The sequence below is a fragment of the Protopterus annectens genome, chromosome 9.part0, assembly GCF_019279795.1.
Source record: "Protopterus annectens isolate FY-2018-M chromosome 9.part0, PAN1.0, whole genome shotgun sequence".
In the NCBI taxonomy this organism is placed as follows: domain Eukaryota; kingdom Metazoa; phylum Chordata; order Ceratodontiformes; family Protopteridae; genus Protopterus; species Protopterus annectens.
In genome coordinates, this window is record NC_056743.1 from 647,216,257 (window position 1) to 647,238,826 (window position 22,570).

A 22,570-nucleotide genomic window follows, 5' to 3' on the forward strand; every position below is an offset into this window, starting at 1 on the left:
ACTATACAGATTTTTGTAGAATGTCCAGATTTTTGGTCTGTTCCTCATAAAATTTGTGGTTTGCTGGCAAATCACTGGAAGTTGAAGTCACTAAACAATGACATACATTTGAGTTTCAAACTTATTACCTTTCAGGAAATACATGCTAACAAATCCTGTTAATCTAGCAACTTCCTAAGTTTATAAAAGCAAATTTAAAATCTGTCTATTTTTAGGACTTCCAGATATCCTTTGTCCGGTGCAGATAGAAGCGTAATTGTCTATAGAAGCGTAATTGTCTATGCACATCCAACTGGTGAAATCTAAATTCTGCCTTGTTAGAGAAGTGGGGAAAGAATACTGGCAGCTCAATGGACTGATTAATGTTAAACACAGAAGCCACTTTGGGAAGAAACGATGGGTTTGGTCTAAGAGAGACCCTATCTTTGTGAAAAATGAAATACTGGGGCTTGGGCTTGAATTTCCGAGACCCGCCAAGCTGAAGTGATTGCTATTAAAAAGGCTGTTTTCCATGTTTAGAATTTTAACTCACAGGTAGCCTCAGGCTCAAAAGGTGGCAGTGTGAGTGCTTGGAGAACAAAATTGAGGTCCCAGGGCATGACAGGTTCGGACACTGGGGGACGAAGTAACAGGGTACCTTTTAGGAATGCTTTGCATAGTCTGTGGTCCATAAGACTAGGTTCATTCACTACGTGGAAATTAGATATTGCTGCCAGTTGGACTTTGATGGTGGCTGATGCGGATCCCTGATAGAAAAGCATTGATAAGAACTCCAGAACTGAATCTATCGGGGCTGTATAAGGCTCAATACCTCTAGAATGAGCCCAGATGGAAAACCTTTTCCATTTGCTAGAGTAAATCTTCCTAGTGGATGGCTTATGGAAGACGATAGAATATGGACCACCTCCGGTGAAAAATTATGACATCTGAATAGCGATGAAGTGGAGTAGCCAGGCTGTCAACCGGAGAGTCCTCAGAGAGGGGTGGAACTGTCTCGATGTGTGTCAGCAAATCTGGTAGAAGGTCCGGAATCCAAGGAGTGTCCACAACGTATGGCTGAAGAAAGGGAAATCATACTTGACGAGGCCAATGTGGGGCAATCAGAATCATTTTGCTTCCCAAGGAAATGAGCTTTCTGAATCACCCTCGAGAGAAGGGGAAATGGAGTGAAAGCATAAAGCAGACTGGAGGGCCAATCGTAAACCAGAGCATCCCTGGGTGACTCCCCCTGTGGGGGGGGATCAGCGTGAAGTAGTTGCTGCATTTCGCATTGAGAGGGCTGACAAACAGGTCGCAGCAAGGCTGACCCCATCTGCTGAAGATTCGCTCTGCAACCAGGTGATTCAGGGACCACTCGTAAGGCACAAGTATTGCTCTGCTTAGCCTGTCTGCTATTACTTTGGACTTCCCCGGAATGTGCGTTGCCACCAGGAACCGTTGGGAAGCTATTGCCCAATTCCACACTCGCATGGCCTCTCTGCATACAGGGTATGACAGTGTCCCCCCTTGCTTGTTGAGATACACTCAGACAACATGTCAGTAGTGTGGTATCGCAATAGTCCCTAGAGGAAGAACTTCCTGAAGTGCCTGCAATGCAAGAAGCACTGCTCTCATCCCTAGGACATTTATATGCGAATGTATCTAGTGTTCTTGCCACGTGCCTTGGACTGTCCTACCAAGACAATGCCCCCCCCACCCCATCGGGGTGGCATCCGTGGTCACCATGGTAACAGGGACGGGAGGAACGAAGGGCTTTCCCCAGTTCAAATTGCTGGTGCACAGCCACCAACGGAGATCCTGCTTGCATCTGCCTGTGACTAAGATGGGATGAGATAGCGGGAGTCTTTGTAGAGACCACTGGACAAAGAGGAGGCACTAAAGAAGTCTCATGTGATGGTTGCCGCCATGGTCCCTAGGAGTTGTAGAACCACTCTTGCCTGCGCTAGTCTGAGTGGCATCAGTATATGAATTTGTCATTGCAATACCATGATCCTTTCTTGTGGTAGAAATGCTCACATTAGAATGGTGTCCAGCTCTGCTCCTATAAAGGTGACACGCTGTGAGGGCAATAAGGCAGATTTTTCCCAGTTTATCGTTATGCCCAATTGGTGACATAGACTGATGGTAGCGTCCTTTGTTTGAACTAGTTGATGCCTGGTGGGGGCGGTAAGGAGCCAGTCGTCCAGGTATGGAAACACCTGGAATTCTTGACGTCTCAAGTGAGCAGTTGGTGAACACCCTGGGGACTGTGGTGAGACCAAAGGGCAGGGCTCGAAAATGGAAGTGACTGGCTCCCAACTGGAAGCATATGTGACTCCTGGATGTTTTGTCCATTTTGATATGGTAATAAGCATCCTTGAGATCGATGGAGCACATCCAAACTTCCTCTCCCAACAATGGGAGAATTGACTGTACAGTGACCATACGAAACTTGTACTGCGAAAAAATGAAACTCGAACTTCCACACAAAAAATGGAAAAAGGAAGCGCTTGCCAAACAGAGCACAGCCAAAATATTAGGTTAGCACGATTAGTTTATTCAATATGCGCTTTCGGTAGAGTAGCTTACCCCACCTTCCTCAGACTACAATGACATCAATACTAGAACACCACTGCTTAAATATTCTAAGCCAAATCAATTATCCAATTTCACACAATTAATAAAATCAATTGAATTGAAAGCTTTATATGAATCATGAACAGTTTTTAAAACCAATTTTTAATAACAACTTTAAAACAATCATATTTATTCACCCTAAATACATTAGACTGAAAACATAAAACATAAAGCTAAAGGCACACAGCAGCATTAAATATTTTAGCTGACCTTGCTCCAAATATGTATGAACACATTTCAGTTGATATTTTATATTTTATATTTACTATTTCCTAGCTATAAATGATTAAAAAATGCTTAAAAATAGTTTAGTGCTTATGATGCATAAATTAATTTATAAGTTTATGAATTAATTAATAACCTTGCAAGTTAGGAGAGAAAACAGAAGGCTAATTTTAACCCTTTTGCCTAACCTTAGCTTGTACGCCACTTGATATAATAATTCAGCATGTAGACCAATGGTATTGTTATAACATTGCTAGTATTATTCATGTTAAAAAGTGCCCCCCAAAAATATATCATTGTATGTTAAATTAAAACATGTAATAAGAATAAGTTTCAATTCCAAGAATATATTTTGCCCTTAATACATATGTCACCATAAAAGAGGAAACTGAGCATCAGTGCCCCCAAATTAGCCCAAGTGCCCTACCTTCTGAGGGCTTTCAATTTGAGTATACTCTTAATGTACACTAGTTCATTTAATCCTGGGGGAATACATGCTGACAAACGGATCTGCCACAGGACTTCTTGTTCCTCTAAAAGCAATTGCCATGGGCCCCCTCTAATATGTGGTTCCGTTTGGTATAAAACGGAGAACTCTAATTCATGATCAAAATGTTGGGCAATATGCTTCGCTAGTGCATTGTTTAGATCGCCCTTGCTGATAGCATATAAATGCTCGTATATTCTTTTCTCGAGTGGTCTATCGGTCTTACCGATCTAAAATGCAGGACAATGTCTGCAAAGTGCCACATATACCACTCCTTTAGAATTGCAGTTGTACTTCCCATTTATCGCATATTCATTTCCCGCCATTTTAATTGGGGATTTAGTGCAAATGTTTCTACAATAGGAGCACATACCACACTTAACCATTCCCAATTTTTTCTTATCCTTTTTAAACTTGGTAGCCTCTAATAGATCTTTTAAATTAGGTCCACGTCTATAGGTGAACCTAGGCTTATCGCCAATGGCCCTGATAAGCTTCTGGTCATCGAGAAATAGTCTCCAGTTTTTAGTTATGATTTCTTTTATTGCTTTAAAGTCCAAGCAATATGTAAAAAGAAAGGAGATATGAGCATTTTGGTCATTATTATTGCCAACAGAACCTGCTATCATAATGCCTCCTGATAATAAGGGTTGAAAATGCCCAGAGCCTCTTTTGTATATTACCTCTTGTCTTATCTCCTCAACAAATGAATGTGGATACCCTCTCATCAAGAACATGGATTGAATTTGTTCACATTCTTTCAGGAAGTCACCTTGTTCAGACACCATTCTAGCCGCTCGGACAAACTGTCCTTTAATGACACTTCTTTTTTGATGTAGAGGGTGTGAACTAGTAAAATATAAATACATATTAGAAAAGGTGGGCTTCCTGAAGATTGTTGATTTAAATTTATTCAACTCCTTATCCTTACTGATCCTCACATCCAAAAATGAGACATCATCCAGCCCAATGGAATGTGTAAATTCCAAAACATTCGTCATCTTGACCATGCTCTCAATAAACACAGGTATAGTATCAAGAGGCCCCTTCCATAGAAAGAACATGTCATCTTGGTACCTAGTGTACCAAGAGACATGTTCTTTGTACAAGGCATTGTGAAACAAATATTCAAATTCCCAGTGGGCCAATACACTGTTGGCAAAAGTACACCCGCATGGTGACCCCATTGCTATGCCGGTAGTTTGAAGGAAAAATAAATTTTTAAAAACAAGATAATTGTTTTTGAGAATTACTTCTAGTAATGTTTCAACAAGGCGTATTTGTTCATTCGATGCTCCTTTTCGAAGCATAAAATCCACTGTCCACGCTACCCCTAAATCATGTGGGATGACCGTATAGAGGTCTTTTATAACAACCACTAAGAAAATCAAAGAGGGATCATATGGAATTTTACTAATATCCTGAAGAAAACCCCATGAATCTCTACATATTTGTACCTCATCTTTCAACAGTGGCTTAAGAATGCTGTCCACTATTTTGGCACATGCATATGTAATAGACCCCCTTCCATCAACAATAGGCCTGAAAGAGGGATGTGCAAGATCTTAGGTGTGCCAAAAATAGTGGGAATTCTAGGAGCTGGCATAATCAAATACTGCAGTAAATCATAATCGATACTTCCTTCAAGAAACAAATCATCCAAAATATTCTTGATTTTTGCATAAGCTACATTAATTTGATTAATGCTTGAAGGCTCATAAATGTCTGATTCCAAGTATTCCAGCATTTTCTTTTCATAGAAAAACTCATCCATGAAAATTAGCCCCCCACCTTTGTCAGGTGCCATAACCCTGACATTACACTCATTTAGTAGTTTAATAAAGGCTAACTCATTACTAACATTGTGAGCCATATAGTTATTTCTTCCAACAGGCAATTTATTGAGAGCCATTGCTCTCAAATCTAACTCGCACACTTTCTCAAACATATATAAGATTGGGTTTAGAGGGGGGTTAAATACACTAGAAACCTTATGTGTATTAAGCAATGAGGGCATATTGCCTAAAGTGTATGCTAGATTTAACTTGCGTACAAAAATTTTAAGATCTACAATAATATTAACAATATTACATTTCCTATCTGGAACAAATGATAGACCCTTGGCAAAAAAATCAACAAGTTGAGAGTCTATAGACAATACTGTATAATTGTATATTTTAAAGTCTCCTTTATCATTGCAAAGAATACTGGGCCCATCTAGGTAAGGTAAATCGTAGATGCAAGAATGCACTTGGGACAATTCTAACGCCTCCGTTGATTGCCCTTCTTCCTTCTCTGGGTGCGCCTCTGATTCTTTGCCCCATTGTTCGACGTATAGTTCCCTGTTGTGGTAGGCCTGTGAAAATCCTGCTCATTAGTATCAAAGCTGGATCCCTCATCCAAACAATTGCAGTTATTATTAGTGTTATTGGATGTGCCATTACAGTTATTAGCATTGTTATAATTTCTTATCCGTTCGCTTCTCCTAACAGCTGAACCTTCCCCTTCATTGCGCTGAAGTGCCTGAGAGGTGGCAGGAATGTCATTAATTGTGGATGCCCTCCACGCAGCTACTTGGCCCAAAGGAGGCAAAGGATATGCTTTATGATTTTTATAATCCAGCATATCTCTATCAATTTTGCGTTTTTTTATTTACCAAAATTTTTGAAACCGACGCTTCAGTGCTTGATAGAATTCTAAGATAATCAAAGCGATACCTAGGAAAGTCTGCATGTTGTTGTAAAGACACTTCTAGTTTAATGAGTTCATCTTGTAAGCTATTAATTTCAATGCCATTAAGTGTTGATTAATACTTCCATGAACTCAATTCCTTGTCTATCAAACAGGGCTAAGAGTTCTTTATGGAAAGCAGAGTTCTCAATTAGTCCAGCGGGGTAGCACCACTGGCGCAGCCCCTTCGGAACCAGTCCTTTATCAATGCATTCACGGAGGTATGCGACCTCCAGTTGTAATTTCCTGCACCTGAATAACTTAATGTCAAAGATATTCAAATGGTCTGGAAAAGAACTCACCCGCTCATCCTGGGCATTCGCTGCTAAGGCGCTATCATTGTTGAAAAAGTCTTTCTTTGCCAGCATTGCAGCTAAGCTAGGAATTGTAGAACTGCATTGAGGAGTATCCGTTGGTACATTATTATCATTAACTCCAGTATTACCATTAATCCCAGCCTGATTTTGTCTCAGCGGATTCTGTGTGCTACTGTGTTCAACATTCAAACATGCATTCCCTCTTCCTGTACTGGTACCCGTCCGCCCCGAAATAGGCGCCGGTGGATGTGGGGAATGCATTCGTATGCTGCTGCCAAAAGGTTCTTGTATCTTTTGAGAGAGGTTATCTACTTTAACCATTAGTAGATTAACCAAAATTGTTAAGTCACTCACAGAATTAGATCTCGATGGCCCTGGTGGCTGCTGACTCTTCTGGATTCTCGATAGACTCATTTTGAGAAAACATCGTTGGGGAAGCAGCCCGGTTGTGCTCGTTAGTTTGATCCGTTCCTCCCATTCCACTCGACATAACAAACTGGTACTGTGAAAAAAATGAAACTCTAACTTCCACACAAAAAATGGAAAAAGGAAGCGCTTGCCAAACAGAGCACAGCCAAAATATTAGGTTAGCACGATTAGTTTATTCAATATGCGCTTTCGGTAGAGTAGCTTACCCCACCTTGCATGGTATTGCAATACCATGATCCTTTCTTGTGGTAGAAATGCTCGCATTAGAATGGTGTCCAGCTCTGCTCCTATAAAGGTGACACGCTGTGAGGGCAATAAGGCAGATTTTTCCCAGTTTATCGTTATGCCCAATTGGTGACATAGACTGATGGTAGCGTCCTTTGTTTGAACTAGTTGATGCCTGGTGGGGGCGGTAAGGAGCCAGTCATCCAGGTATGGAAACACCTGGAATTCTTGACGTCTCAAGTGAGCAGTCACCACTGCCATGCATTTGAACACCCTGGGGACTGTGGTGAGACCAAAGGGCAGGGCTCGAAACTAGAAGCGACTGGCTCCCAACTGGAAGCATATGCGACTCCTGGATGTTTTGTCCATTTTGATATGGTAATAAGCATCCTTGAGATCGATGGAGCACATCCAAAACTTCCTCTCCCAACAATGGGAGAATTGACTGTATAGTGACCATACGAAACTTGGACTTCTGTACGTAATTGTTGAGTTGACCGAGATCTAGTATGGGTCTCAGGTCCCCTGTTCTTTTCGGCACCAAAAAGAATCTTGAGTAAGTCCCTAATCCGATTTGGTCTGAGGGAACTGGTTGGATGGCTCCTCCTTCCAGCAGCTGAGACACCTCTGAGGCTGCTTGATCCCTTTGACTGGGTGGAATGTCGGGGATTTTTCTTATTGGCGGGGGTATTGAAGAGAATGGGATGAGGTAACCTCCAGAAACTATCCTTGGTACCTATTGGTCTTGGGTGATGCTTTCCCAAGCTTCCAGGTATAAGGAAATTCGACCCCTGCCTGGCTCCGGAAAAGCACAGTCTGGCACACCCTCAGGAGTGAGAGTATGGAGAGCCACGAAAGGAGTCGCTGTCTCCCGAATTGTAGGGGCTCCCTCTGCCTCTGGGGTGACATCTCCATGAGTAACCCTCCCTCCCCTGCCTCTGAAGGGGGGGTTCACCTTGTGTGGCAGGAAAGAACCTCTGATTTCTTGAACCACACCCCCCCCGTTGGGCCTTGGGATAAGGCCTAGAAGGAAGGGAAAAATGGACTCAGACGGCAGACAGGGTCTTTCCCTCTTGCTCGCACCTGGTGAGTGTGTCTTTCACCTTGGTCCCAAACAAGGAGGAACCGTCAAAAGGGGCATCAGTTAAGGAAGACTTGAAGGCCTCCGTGAAGTGACACAGGGGTAGCCAGGCTTGACTTCTAAGGGCGACCCCTGAGCTCGCCGCCCTGCTCGCTCCTTCGGCCGCGTAGGAGATGAGCTGCATGGACGAGTTAGTGATGGACGTGAGGGTAGAAACCTGTGCGTTAACCATCTGAGCTACCACCTCAGGTATGTTACCCGTAAGAGTATCTCCCAGTTCTTTGAGGAGATCTCTCTGGAGCTGAGTGAAGTGAGATAAATAATTCAGCGACCGTAAGGTGAAGGTTGCAGAAGACAGGGTACACTTCCTGTACAGGTCCATGGTCCTAGACTCCTTGTTAGGAGGATGGACTAAGGAGGAAGATTTGGCAACTTCCTTCTGGGTGGCTGCCGCCACCACCATGGCATCTACCGGGACTCCTTTTGATAGAAATTCTTTCCCTTGGGGTGCAAACAGGAACTTGTTGGGACGCCTGGGCATGGGCTCTACAGAATCAGGATTTTCCCACACTCTTCGACAAATAAGGTCAAGCAGCTCAAAGGGTGGAGACACCCAGGAGGAGGAAGGTTGAGCGCCAAAAGCTTTAAAGAATACTGACTCCTCCTCGGAAGGGGTTTTGGAAGGCCAGCCTCCACTTTGTTTCAGTATCTCCAGGATATCGGAGAAGGAAACAGAGGAAGACTTGGAGGACCCTTTGGATTCCTTGAGGTCAGTATCGGGAGTGAGAGACATCCTGGGAGTCTATGTGCTTCCTCTTGCACAATTTCTTTCTAGGGGGCTCCTCAGGCAAAAATGGGACCACTCGTGGGGGTGTCCTTAGGGCCTGGCACTCTGCTGTCCAAGGACAGGTGAGTGTCAGAGGATCTTGCCAGGGTGGTGGGGGACAGAATGACCGACCCGGGTGATGTAGCCGACTATCTTGCCAGCGCGCTCCGCATGGCCTCGGAGGCAGGGCCTCCCGGATCAGAGGACCGACCAGCCTCTGAGGCCACGACTGGGACTGGGGTCCCCTGAGCCGATGCACCGAGTGGGAGACTCGGACCAGACAGCTGTCCCGAAGTATCCCCCTTGGGGCCGACTGAAGAGACCAGAGTCTCGAACCCTGTGGATGAAACAGACATGGTCAGAGCAGAAATCGGCACCAATAAACCCAAAGGGGGTATCGGAGCCAGTGCAGGAACATCACTCGGAGCGATACCGGCTCCAACGACAAGGATGTGGTTGGAGGAGGAATCATCGAAATGGTCATGGAAACTGGCACCGGAGCAGAGTGGGTCGGAGCCGAAAACAATTTGGCCAACACCGGCGACTGCAGGAGCCTCTGCACTACCCTGTCAACATCCAAATCAGAAAGCCTGGAGGATTTGGAGGAGATAGATGGAGACTGGGATCTCTTGCCCGGTAAACCCAGTATGACACTGGGCGATCAGCTCCAAATGGGCTCAAGGATAATTGGAGCAGACGCCGATTCGGTTAATACAGATACCGCCTGCAGCCCCGAAGACAGTGGAGTCGAGGAGGTAGAGTCCAAAACCGTAAACTTCTCCGGAGGCTCCGAAGTGGCAGATGGAGCCAGAGACCTTTTCTTGGACTTGGAAGCTTTAGACTTAGTACTAGAAGCTGAATCAATAGCTTCCTCAAAAGATGGTTTTAAAAGTCCTTTTAAAATTAACTTATTTTTTCTCTCCTGGAACACCCTAGGACTGGGCAAAAGCTACACGACTCCTGTAAATGGATGGCTCCGAGGCAGTAGACACACACAGAATGTCCATCTTGTGATGGACATTTTATAACCACATTTGGAACATTTCTTAAAGCCAGGCGGCTTATGTTCCTGCTGATCTTTGGGCATTACACAATAAGTGGAAAAACAGCCTAGATGTAACTGGCACAAAATGGCGGGAAACACCACAACAATTTTGAACACCGGTACAAAAAAAATCAACAGGCGCACAGAGAACCACTAATCTAAATGGTTCACACAACGAGACACAGCGGGGAGCAGTACCAATCACACACACAAGAACCCCTAATTGAAACAATTCTTCAGGAAAACACAAGACCAAGGATTAATTAAATGAGATAGAGAGAGGGGAGGACTAGGTCCTCCAACTAAAATGGGCCTAGCCCGCTGGAAAGAAGGGATACCAAACTACTAACACAAGCACTGAAACAAACACACACACACACACACACACACACACACACACACACACACACACACACACACACACACACACACACACACACACACACACACACACACACAAATTAGCAATCTGCAAGAATAGCTATTAAAATAGCTTTTGGGTTTGAATAAACAACTTTCTCAAAGAGAAAAGGTAAAAAAAGAGGGTACTTAGCCACAGCCAAGCGAGACCAGTCAAAGCTCTACAAGTGGCAAATGAGATCTGGGGATAGGGAGCAGTGCATCTTGGGATACCCTCTTAGCCCAGCCAGTGAGAGACTTTGAGCTAGTAAAAATAGGCCGAGTGAACTCACGCGCAAGAATGTAGGCGAGATAGGACTACATAACATCTTGTGGTTTTCTGTATAACCGTTTAAATTTAAAGTCACTAAACAATGGCATTTGAGGTTCAGACTTCATAATCTTTAGAAAGTGCATGCTAAATCAAAATCTGTTATTTTATCAATTTTCCAAGAGCAAAGGTTAAAACACGTCCCTGATGTTGGTACTTGTATACCCATTATTTTTGGCTTGGTCCAGAATTCTTGGCATTAAAAGGTTGACAGGTATACCACAGACATCAGCTCAAGGAAGGGAGTACTCCTACCTCCTTTCAACAGATCCACATCTGCCATTACCATATGGCAAACTAAGCTAGATGCTCATAAAAGGGTACAGATGCAACAGAGCTACAACGAAAGAAAAACTTGTCTTGTTTCAACTCTCGGCATAGACTCTGTTTGCTTAATTTAACCAAGTCAAGAGACAGAAGGGGTTAGGGGTAATAAAAGTGAAAATTTCAGTACGTCCATGACTTAGAAAGGGGTCACACTAAGCATTTTTATATTTTGGAACAAGCAGAGTATTACATGGGGCCACTCACTATGCTGTTACAAGGACTGACAGGAACATGAGTGCACCCAATACTTATGAACAAAGTGAAAGACCTGTGAAAAGCAGTCACTGCTGATGAAGGTGACAAGAAATCAGATATCTTCAGTTTAGGATATCACATAGCAGACTGTTGGTACAGAAGGATAAAGCTCTGACTATGACTAGAGTCCAACAGTAGTTCAGGCACAGAAAGAGCTAGTTGGAGGAGGGTGGAAAAGTAAGAAGATGTTGCTGACACACCCATCTTAGTGGTGGGGGTTAGAAGTGGTGGTACCGATCACTCGCTACATTCTAAATGAGTGGTGATTTACTGGCTCCAGTGATACTTAAAATGACAGACATGGGTTCAGCTTTCCCAGTCAGTGATGGTAGCCTTCACTGTGCTTCTGTGCAGAAACATCCAGAAACACAGGGAGGGCACAGTAGGACCCGATAGCAATGGTGGCCTCAGTGTCCACCCTCAAAGGGAAAATGGCTTGAGTGTCCCTGTTAATGAGGATTTCAAGCAAACATTTGTCATGCTAAAGTAGTAGAAGCAAAGGGGCAAAGCACGGGCAAAGCAGAGAAAGAAACCTTAACAATAAAAGAAACACCAGTTCTTCACAGCAGGTCTGTCTGAAAAACCTGTGAAAGGCGGAGGTGTAAAAGGTGAATGGTCCATGGATAGCACCAGACAAGAAAGCCTTCACATCTGCCCAAATGACACCCACACTTGTGGGTCAGGTTTCGTCAATAGGGAAACAAAGGAGTTGTGACAGACAGGGAGTGATGTGGAGGACTATAAAGCAAACGGGAAAGGAAATGAACACACAGAGAAAAAGAAAAACTAATAAAGCAATCCTTGAAGGCAAGTTAATTTCCAAGCTTGATAAACTTGAACAGGGCTAAAAGTTTTAAAACAAATTATCAAAAATTACTCATTCCTGCTCTGACTATTCATGACTATTCAGTATATCTTCTGCTACTTATGCATTCTATAACGTGTCCCCTTGATTCATCTCATTTGTCTGTTGTAGGGGAGGCAAAACTTAACCCAGTCACCAGCGTCTGCAAGACATGCAATCTAGCCAAGATAGTAAGGCAATACATCGCAGGACACACACGCAGGCACCCACAACTACAGACAAGTTGAAAGACTGGCTATTGCTTACTCTTACATGTTGGCTTTGTTCCTTCTTAAAACGCAGATACACTTACCTACCATGTTTCTACAGGTAACAGACTTTTCCTTCATTTTTGGTCTGATACTGCAGTACTGTTATCAGTAATACTACAGGTATGAAGCTCATAAGTGTAAGTCCAGTCAAGTTCATTCTTTCTCTCTAAATGGTAGGTACTGCAGTTGTTACAACTATTAAGATTTGTTTAAATGGTACCCGTCAGTTGCACTCAGCTGAAAGATGAAATAGAACTAAAGTACTAACTGACAAGTTATCTCTTGGTCCACTAGTTGATGAAATTTACTGCGTGTTAAATGGAACAGAACAGTCTGGAATGGATAACATGGCAAGATGAAGAAAGGAACTTGGCCGTTTGGTAAATATGAACACAGTTCTGGGGATGTTTTCACCACCAATACCAGAGCATACAAAACTATCACCACAGGAAAAAAACAAGGCCAGTGTTACCTTCCAGACGTTTTAATAAAATACAAATGCTCAGTCTTATTCAGTAAAAAGTCCAACACCAGGATCACTTTTTTTCAAAATGCACGGAATCAGCAGCAATAAATTCCAGCAAATAAAAACTGTAGGAAACACGAACACTCCTGAAACTCCTCTAGTGCCTCGGCTCATAGCCTTTTCAGAGAATACTCGTTTTTTTTTTTCCTGTGGTGACAGTTCTAGGGATGCCTGGACTAGCATAGCCAAATTGGACAGTGGTAAACTGAAAAGTGACAGTTATGAACATTTTTTAATCTGGTTCACAAAATGCATGGTAGTAATGATCAAACAGACATTTCACCATCAGCAGGATGAAGTACTCACTTGCTTTGATTTTTTTCCCCCTAGTAGAATTTAGGACCAAATAAATCAGCTCAGACATCGTCTTTATTTCTTTACATTTGATTTCTTAACTGGACAAGCTCAATGGACATGTGTCCTTTTACAGGGATGATCCAGGAACACTGTCTTAAGTAATTTGCTCAGAGCCACACACAGGAAAATGAAGGTCTGAGGTAATCAAGCCCAAGACTAAAGGAAGCAGATCATTAACAGTTTTAACCTGAACTGTTATTGAACATTAAAAAGTAAACACATACTTAAATTTACTAGTATTAGACTACCAAATGCTTGAAGCAGCATGTAAAATGCACATTTCTACGAGTCTCACCCCTTCCCAAATATTACAGAGACTACCATCAACTGTCTCTTTCTACAAGAAATAATTCAGAAGACATTAGATCAACTACATCACTACCCAGTTGTACACACCAAACTAAAATAAGCAATACGAGCATTTAGAAAATAACCAACAGAAATGAAAATATTTCTGATGTTAGACGGAACAATGATATAAAGTTTAATGAGTTTTCATTAGCTTTCTCAAGACACATGAAAGAAGATACAGAATATGTAACATTTGGGTATGTTGGCACTGGGTGGAACAACTTACTTTTTCAAGTCAATAGTGGTAACATTGAAGGTGGGCCCTTTCAACCAAAGGACCATGAAAAGTCTCTGCGAAAACGGGCAGTTCCCAATGCATACTCCATCACATCCAGCCTAAAACAGATGGGGGAAAAAAAAAAAAAAGATTGTAATTGATGTTTGCTCCTAAAAAAAACAAATGCAAGCAAAGAACTCAAAAGAGCAATCATTCCAGGAAAAGCTTCACTCTTCATTCTGTTATGAAATAATTTAAAGAAAAAAAATCTATGGGAGTGAGAGCATTAGAAAACAGATAATGGTTCTAATTTCTCCACTGACTTTGTGCCCCACCCCAGGTTAAAATATTTTCATTCCGGAAATTCACCCTAAATGACTGCTTTCAGTTTGGTTTGTCATCATATAAAATGTTTTAACTACACAAAAGGAAGGACATGGGGGTCCTCTGGTGTACAGACAGGTTCACATACAAAAACTGATGCCAGACAAAACATGGTCCCACCTACTGTCCCCACTTATCCTAAAACCAAAGGCACCAATTTTATCCATGTTCTGTACTGTCTTCTCCAGTACAAAAATAATCCAATGATAATCACCTCAAACTTTCCTTGGTTGGCTTATTTTATACAAAAAAGTTCTCAAGTAACATGAAGTCATTATAATACCTGCCAAAAGTGCAGCAAGGGAGTATGTTGCCCTGGGTAACTTACTCCCTTTCGTGCTACTGTTTTGTTTCAGAAAAAAAACTTAGGAGTATGAAATAACCTAAATTGTGTACTTACCACAATAAATCCTTGTTGCCCATTTCAGCAGTGGGGTTTATCTACCTTTAGTAAGACCTTAACGGCAATATTTTCAGAGCTTCTCCAGCACTTGAGCTCTACTCTCCAATAATGCACTGCATTAATAGCATTCCTCAATTTGCCCAACGGACCCCCCCCCCCGAGGATAGACAGATACTGAAACTTGGAAGACAACAAGGATCAGGATCTACACACAAGCCTTGCATCTTACGTTGCTTCCTCCATCCATCTAGACAGCTGGGACACAGTCTTCACCTACCAAGATCCCCAAGAAGGTGGCATTTGGCAGGATACCTTGTGAAACAGAAAGCTACTCTTGATCTAGAAACCAGATCTAGTTTGTAATGTTTGACAATCCTCCAACAATTCTGGTTTTAAGTTGAAAGAGATCTACTGGAGTATGCTCTGGGTTTGGTTGAAAGGTACAACTCCTTTGAATTATAAACAGAAAGAATGCAATCTGAAAGCCATAGAAACAAGGTGACAAATGGTGGTCCTCACTTTGGTTGTAAAAAAAGAAACCTTTCTGCAAAGGATTTTGCTCTGTGAAAATAAAACTTCACATGATTTTTTTTTTTACATCTGAAGTGCGCAGAGTGCATTACTCTATAATAAATAGCGAAAAAAAGACAGGCAATGTACATCCTTGCTCAAGGCTGACTCTGGCTATTTTAGGTACAAAGGTAGGATTAGGTCAGAGAGTCACTTTGTGTTTGTGAAATAAGAAAAGGATGACTGCAAGACGAGCCCTCTCATTAAGAAATTTGTCTAGCTGAGGTCACAGACACCAAAAACAGAGTTTTCCAAGAAACATCAATTTAATCAGTAGATGCAGGCTCAAGTAACATGGCCTAATGGTTAAGGTGCTTGCCTTACAAACAAACGGTACAGGGTTTGAATCTCACAGGGGGTAATTGGCTAGGCTTAAAATGGCTCACAAGGGCAGTTAGCCTAGGACTAATCTATAATCTATGAATCTATACAAAAGGAGGCTGAACAGCTTGTAACGTCAAGGTAATGTCATAACTGGTGCTGGACCTTTGACAGGTAGCTAAAACAAAAGGTTTCTTAAGGAACGCTTTAGAAACCTTAAGAAATGCTATGGGCAAAGCACTTGATAACAATGATACCTTGTGAAAGCTACAGATAAGCTGTTCACTGAAATTTAACAGCAGAATAGCTTGCATCTGAATGGAAAGACAAACTAAGAAATCCACTAAAGCTTGCAGTGAAGCAGAAAGAGGATCAAGCCTGTTCTACACTGCTCATATAGAGAACTTTTTCCACTTAAGAGCATTTTTTGAGTGGAACATTTCTGACTAGCTGTTAAAATATATACCAGTCTAAATGGTAGTGTGGATTCCTTGGCTGTCTTTGGAATTGGAGAAATCATGTGGTTAGTTTGAAAGATCTGATGTCCAGGTGAGGCTTGCTGGATGAATTAGATGGAAGATACAGATGGGGATCCAGGACCCATGTAGGTCACACAGGATGGGACAAGAGGCAAGGGAACCAAACCTGTTGGAGTCAAAAAGAAACACTGAATTACCATTGCCTTGCACATGGAAACTTCATTAAAGAACTTATCAGTGGAACAGGTAGGAAGGCATATAAAAAGTACAGTTTTGTACCTACCATAAATGTAGATGTTCGAGGATTCCCTTGCTGCAGTCCTGACAATTGGGTATAGTCCGCGTCCCAGTCGGCCCGAATACCAGAGTATAAGGCTGACGTCGGTCATGGCGCCTTAGACTGACGTCAGAACGTCAGGGTACTAATGCGCATGACCGGCGTCATTTCCTCAGTCTTTTCTTGCCCCAGATGTCAGAAGACCCAAAAAGACAAGTCCCAAAAACAACCTGCACCAAAAAACATGTACAATATATACAGTAATATATACAAAAAATATATAAGCATGTAAACTCACCTACACAACCACCCTGAAACACAGAGGGGAAGGAGGGAGGGTAAATTGGACTGCAGCAAGGGAATCCTCGAACATCTACATTTATGGTAGGTACAAAACTGTACTATGTTCTTCGTCTTCCCTTGCTGCAGTCCTGACAATTGGGTAGAATCCCAAAGCAGAGGTAAGGGAGGCTGGCAAATTATAAAGTAGCAGGAGCTGACAACATGCCTTGTAAAACAGCTGTGGCAAAACCAGCTCTAGTCTTAGAGTATATAGGCAGGTGATAATGCCTAGAGAAAGTATGCACTGAACTCCAAGTAGCTGCTTCCAGAATATCCTTAGTTGCCACCCCTTAGAAATGCTGTTGAAGTGGCAGTAGCCCTAGTGGAATGAGGCCTAATCCCAGCTGGAACCTCTTTGCCATGATGGGAATAACAAAATGCAATGCAAAAGCCAATCCACCTAGAAATAGTTTGTTTTGACACAGGCTTGCCCTGTGAACTTAAAACAACAGAAACAAGTAACTGCTGAGACTGCCTAAAATCTTTAGTCCTGCTCAAATAATAACGCAATTGCCTGTGTACATCTAAAGTGTGCAAAATCTTTTCCCCTTTATTTTGAGGATCTGCAAAACACGTAGGCAAATGAATAGTTTGGTTTAAAGCCACACTAGAAACCACCTTAGGCATAAAGGAAGGATTAGTACGTAATGATACCCTGTCCTTATGGAAAATCAAAAGGCTCTACTGCCATAAGGGCCTGCAACTCAGACACCCTTCTTGCAGAAGTAATAGCCAACAGAAAAGCAGTCTTCCATGACAAATATTTCAATTCAGCAGTAGCTGCAGGCTCAAAAGGTTGTAGAGTAAGTTTTTCCAACACAAAATTGAGATCCCAAGCAGGAGTAGGAGCTCTACGTCGGGGTCTTATATTCTTTGCCCCTCTAAGAAACTGCTTGAACAAAGGATGCGAAAACAAAGGTGGGTCACAATCATAGTGAGCTGAAATTGCTGCAGCATGAATCTTTATGGAAGAGAAAGACAAACCTTTGTCCAATAATTCAGTAAGATATTGAAGAGCCACACTCAAATTAGGCTCTGAAATCTCCAAATTCTTTGCTGTACTCCAAAATAAAAATCTCTTCCATTTTTCTGCGTACACTCTCCTAGTACTAGGCCGTCTAGCTTCCATAATCACATTTAAAACTTGTTGAGGAAGCTGAGACCTACCATGCTTCAACACAGAATATGCCAAGCTGTGAGATGAAGAGATTGAAGCTTGACATTGAGCAGATGACCGTCCTTCTGAGATAACAGATGAGGAATCAGAGGCAAAGGCCATGGAGGCTTCTTTACAAGACTCCTTAGAAGTGGGTACCAGTGTTGCCGAGGCCAATCTGGAGCTATCAAAATCATCCTTGGCCTGTCCCGTCTGACCTTTAGTAATACCTTTGGAAGAAGAGGTAGAGGAGGAAAGGCATAGACATGAAGGTTTTTCCAACTGAAAGACAGAGCATCCACTTTCCAAGCTGTGTGATGAAACCCCTTTGTGCAATACTTTGGCAGCTGGTGGTTTAGTGGAGAAGCGAACAGATCTATGTCTGGAGTTCCCCATGACACTGTCAATTTCTGAAATACATGAAGATCCAGTTTCCACTCGTGGGGATCCATGATTTGTCTGCTTAATACATCTGCTAGGGAGTTCTGTGCTCCTGGCAGAAACCTTGCCTGAAGAGTCAGTTGCAGGCTTAACGCAGTCTCCCATAAAATCATTGCTTGCCTGCATAGAGGATAAGAATGTGTACCCCCTTGCTTGTTGATGTACCACATGACAGTTGTGTTGTCTGTCAGAATCAACACCTGCCCTGGAAGAAGTAACTCCTTGAACGCCATCAATGCAAACTGGACTGCTAACATCTCCTTCATGTTGATATGTAGATGCTGTAGTCTGGCAGGCCACTTGTCTTGTATCCACTTTCCATTTAGATGAGCTCCCAAGCAGTGTCCGAGGCATCTGTCGTTAAAATCTGACTCGCCTCTGGCCGGGTCACAGAGAGTCCCTTGTTTAGGTGACATTCCTGAGCCCACCACAAGAATTCCTTTTGAAGGCAAGGTATTATTTGAATGACAGTGTCCAAATCTTGGCAGTGCTGTGTCCATACATTTTGAGATACCATTGCAGCTTCCTCATATGCAGTTTGGCATTGGGAAGCACCAGAATACAAGATGCCATGAACCCTAATGCTTGAAGGACTGTCCTTGCAGTCAGCACGGACTGATGAGATAGTTGATGGAAGTAAAGTGACAGACTCTTTTGTTTGTCCGGGGTTAAAAAGGCCATCTGGGCTGCTGTATTCAGTCTCACACCCAGAAAGCACATGTCTTGAGAGGGTACTAGACTGGACTTTATTTCGTTCACAGAATACCCTAGGCATCTTAGCACTGCTATGACATATTCCAGATGCTGTAGAAGGTGTTCCTTTTCTTGAGCCAGAATCAGGCAATCGTCCAAGTAAGGATAAATTTGAATGCCTTGAAGCCTGAAGTAAGCTATCACTGGAGCCAGAACCTTTGTGAATACTCTGGGCCCAGTAGATAAGCCAAAGGGCAATGCAGAGAACTGATAATGAAAATCTCCAGTTCGAAACCGCAGATACTTTCTGCAACTTAGCCTTATGGGCACATGAAGGTAAGCTTCCTTGAGATCCAAAGTTACCATCCAGTGATCCTTGCCCAGCAGAGGTAACAGTTGTTGTAACGTCAACATCTTGAACTTGGGAATGTCCAGATAAGTGTTGAGGATAGATAAATCCAAAATTGGTCTCCATGTGTTCCCCTTCTTTGGTACTAGGAACAGGCGAGAATAAAATCGGAAGCCCCTTTCTGAGACAGGGACGGGCTGAATCGCCCCTATCTGGAGTAACTGAGAAGCTTGCTTGCAGCCTCTTTTTCTTTGTGGAGGAGGAACATCTGGCATGCCTTTGAAAGGGGCATTGTGTGGAAATAAAATCTGTACCGTGATGAATGATATCCAGCACCCATCTGTCTTGAGTGATTAAATCCCAATTTTCTTTGAAAAGAGACAATCTTCCTCCCAAAGGAGCTGCCAGACGAGAGTCCACTGGCAGCTGAAAAGGCAGGTCATTGGTTCTGCTTACGAAAGGACTGACCCCTGCCCTCACCAGAAGTCTGAGCAGGTGAACTGTCTGATCTAGGCCTAAACGAACCTTGAGCCCTGCCCCTACCACGTCTAGACCTACCCCTAGACTGGGAACCATAAGCAGGATATGTCCACCCCTTAGCAGGCCAATTTCTACTAAACTTGGAGGCTGCACCTGCAAAAATCTTTAACAGTCTGCATAGACTTAGCTTTGTCCTCCATTTTCTTTAAAACTGCTTCCACAGGCGGTCCAAACAACACATCAGACTGTAAAGGAGCATCCAAAATCCTGGTCTTAACATGCTCAGCTAAATTCTGATCCTTCAACCATGCATGTCTGAAGAACAGAACTAGTAGCAGCCACCCTCGAGGAGGCCTGAACAGCATCAAAACCACACTGCAAAGAATGCTTACCCACTTGTTCAGACACATGAACCAAATGCAGCAATTCTTTACACTCAATACCTTCCGCCAAAGCATCCACCTTAGATTTCAATTGTGAAAGGAGATAATTCTGATATTTCAGCATATGAAATTGACAATTCAACGCCCTCATGGCTAGAGTGGAAGAAGTATATACTTTCTTACCCCACCTATCCAAAGCCCTTGCCTCCTTATCAGAGGGTACAGGATTTTTAACCACAGAAGCTTTAACACCTTTAGGCCCCTGAGAAACAGTTTCTGGGTCCGCCCTGGGACTCTTAAACAAATACTTATGAGCTTCGGGCACCCTATAATACCTATCAGGCTTAACAGGAGCAGGAGGCAAGGAATCAGGGTTCAGAGAAGCCTCTGCAAAAACATCCTCCACCACATTCAACACAGGAGGAATAGCTAAAGGCCTATGCTGGGGCAAAAACAAGAATTCCCTAAGCCTTTTTCTGGAGTCAGAGTAATCTTGGCCTTCCCATTTAAAGTGCTCCCTCATGGAGTGAAGAGTCTCTGAAAATGAAAAATCCTCAGGAGGAGAAGCTGAAGGAGTGGAATCATCCACATCAGAATCAGAATAAGTAGGAAACTCTTGCAAGTCTTCCACAAAAGACTCTGAAGCCTGTGAACACTGTTCAAAACTATCAAACTCCTGTTCCACCCTAGGCCTCTTATCAGGTGGGGGCATAGAACCTCTAATCAAAGTAATCAAATCTTCTGCCATTTTAAGCATATGTTTCTTAGGCACAGAGCCGAAATGCTAGGAGAAGCCCTACAGAAGCTGAACTTGGCCTTCCTCTAAAGAAGCTTTGGCAACAGAAGGAGAGGCCCTAACTACCTTGGGAAGAGAGGGAAGAACAGTTACCTGAGAAGCCCCTCAGCCTGGCCTACCTCCTGAGAGGGCACATCCTGTAACAGTAAAGTATCTGCCTGAGACTCCATAGAGACTCCTGGCAAAACCTCTGGCTCCCCTGAGCCTTCTAAAGGACCGGCGTCCGGGACTGCCGGTTCCTCACCCCTAGACTTCACTGTTTTGTCCTTGCGCTTCTTAGGTGAAGCAGGCGCGGAGCATCCGGCGGCATATTATAATTGCAACGCTTCCCAAACACTAACCTAGCACAATCAAGCCTCCTCTTAATAGTGCGCTTGTTAAATCTAGCACAAGAGCGGCAACCAACAACGTCGTGCTCAGGCCCTAAACAAGGTATACACAATGTATGATAATCCCTGTGCGGTATCTGCTTCCCACAAGAAATACAGTTATTCACTTTTTCTGACATCCGGTTAAATACTGAGGCAAGAAAACACCAAAATGTTCCCCAACGGGGTTACTTAGCCAACTCTGTATTCGGTCTGAAACTCCGGATTCGGAAAATCTCAGAACGCCAACCTGCACTCGCAAAATTGCTTCTGCATCGGACCATGCGGCAAAAAAGACTGAGGAAATGACGTCGGTCATGCGCATTAGTACCCTGACGTTCTGACGTCAGTCTAAGGCGCCATGACCGGCGTCAGCCTTATACTCTGGTATTCGGGCCGACTGGGACGCGGACTATACCCAATTGTCAGGACTGCAGCAAGGGAAGACGAAGAACATCAGCAGGTGCCCAATTATGCCCCGGAGCATCCCTTGGTGAAAGAGTCTGCTGAGAGATGATGGCAAAGTAACTGTTACACTTCAAACAGTTGGGAGATGCAAAGAGAGCACAGCAAGTTTGGCCACTTCTGTCGCAAATGGTGAGGGACCACTTGTGAGGAATAAGAATGCAGCAAGTCAGCTAGTCCACAAGCACTTTGGTTCAACATGGTATGTGCATTGCTATGAGAAAAAAGTGTTGTGAAAACATTTCTCACTGCCATACACTTAAGGCCTCTTGACACAGCAGGTATGAACGGGTTCCCCTGTTTTATGTACTACATCATGAAAGTAGTGACTGCCTGGACAGAAATCACACCATGAGGAAAGAAATCTTGAAATTGCCTGCAGTGCTAGGACAACGAGTAGCATCTCCAGAACAGTACCATAAAGATGGGCCTACTGACTGCTTCACTTTCATTGAACCCTCCCAAACTTAAATGCTTCCCACCCTAAAAGGGCCATGAGAATGGGAAGTACATACATCTGTGCAAGTCCTACTTACCTTTAACAGTAGATGCTCAAATTCCTCAGGGTCATCTGCCAAGGTGACCCAGTACTGGCCAGCTTTCAAAAGCTAAGACTCCCCTCCTTCCCTGTATCTTCCTGTGACAGCAGATTGGATGAGTATACCCTGAGAAGGAAGCCTTCAGCTGCGACAGGAAGCAAGTGTTCAGGCTTTTTGCATCCACAAAGGAGGACAGAATCAACTAGCAAGAGTAAATTAAAAAGTCAGTCACACCACCACAAAAACAAATCCAGCAATCACTGA

General features: G+C 43.2%; 1 protein-coding gene across 1 annotated transcript in view; it reads right to left on the bottom strand.

Moving 5' to 3' along the window:
- Positions 1–22,570, bottom strand: part of CLIC1 (chloride intracellular channel 1) — a 622,132-nt gene that overhangs the window by 296,224 nt on the left and 303,338 nt on the right. The window contains exon 2 of the mRNA XM_044083235.1: positions 13,870–13,979. Within this exon, the coding sequence (XP_043939170.1) occupies positions 13,870–13,979 (110 nt within the window). The remainder of the gene's footprint in view (positions 1–13,869; positions 13,980–22,570) is intronic.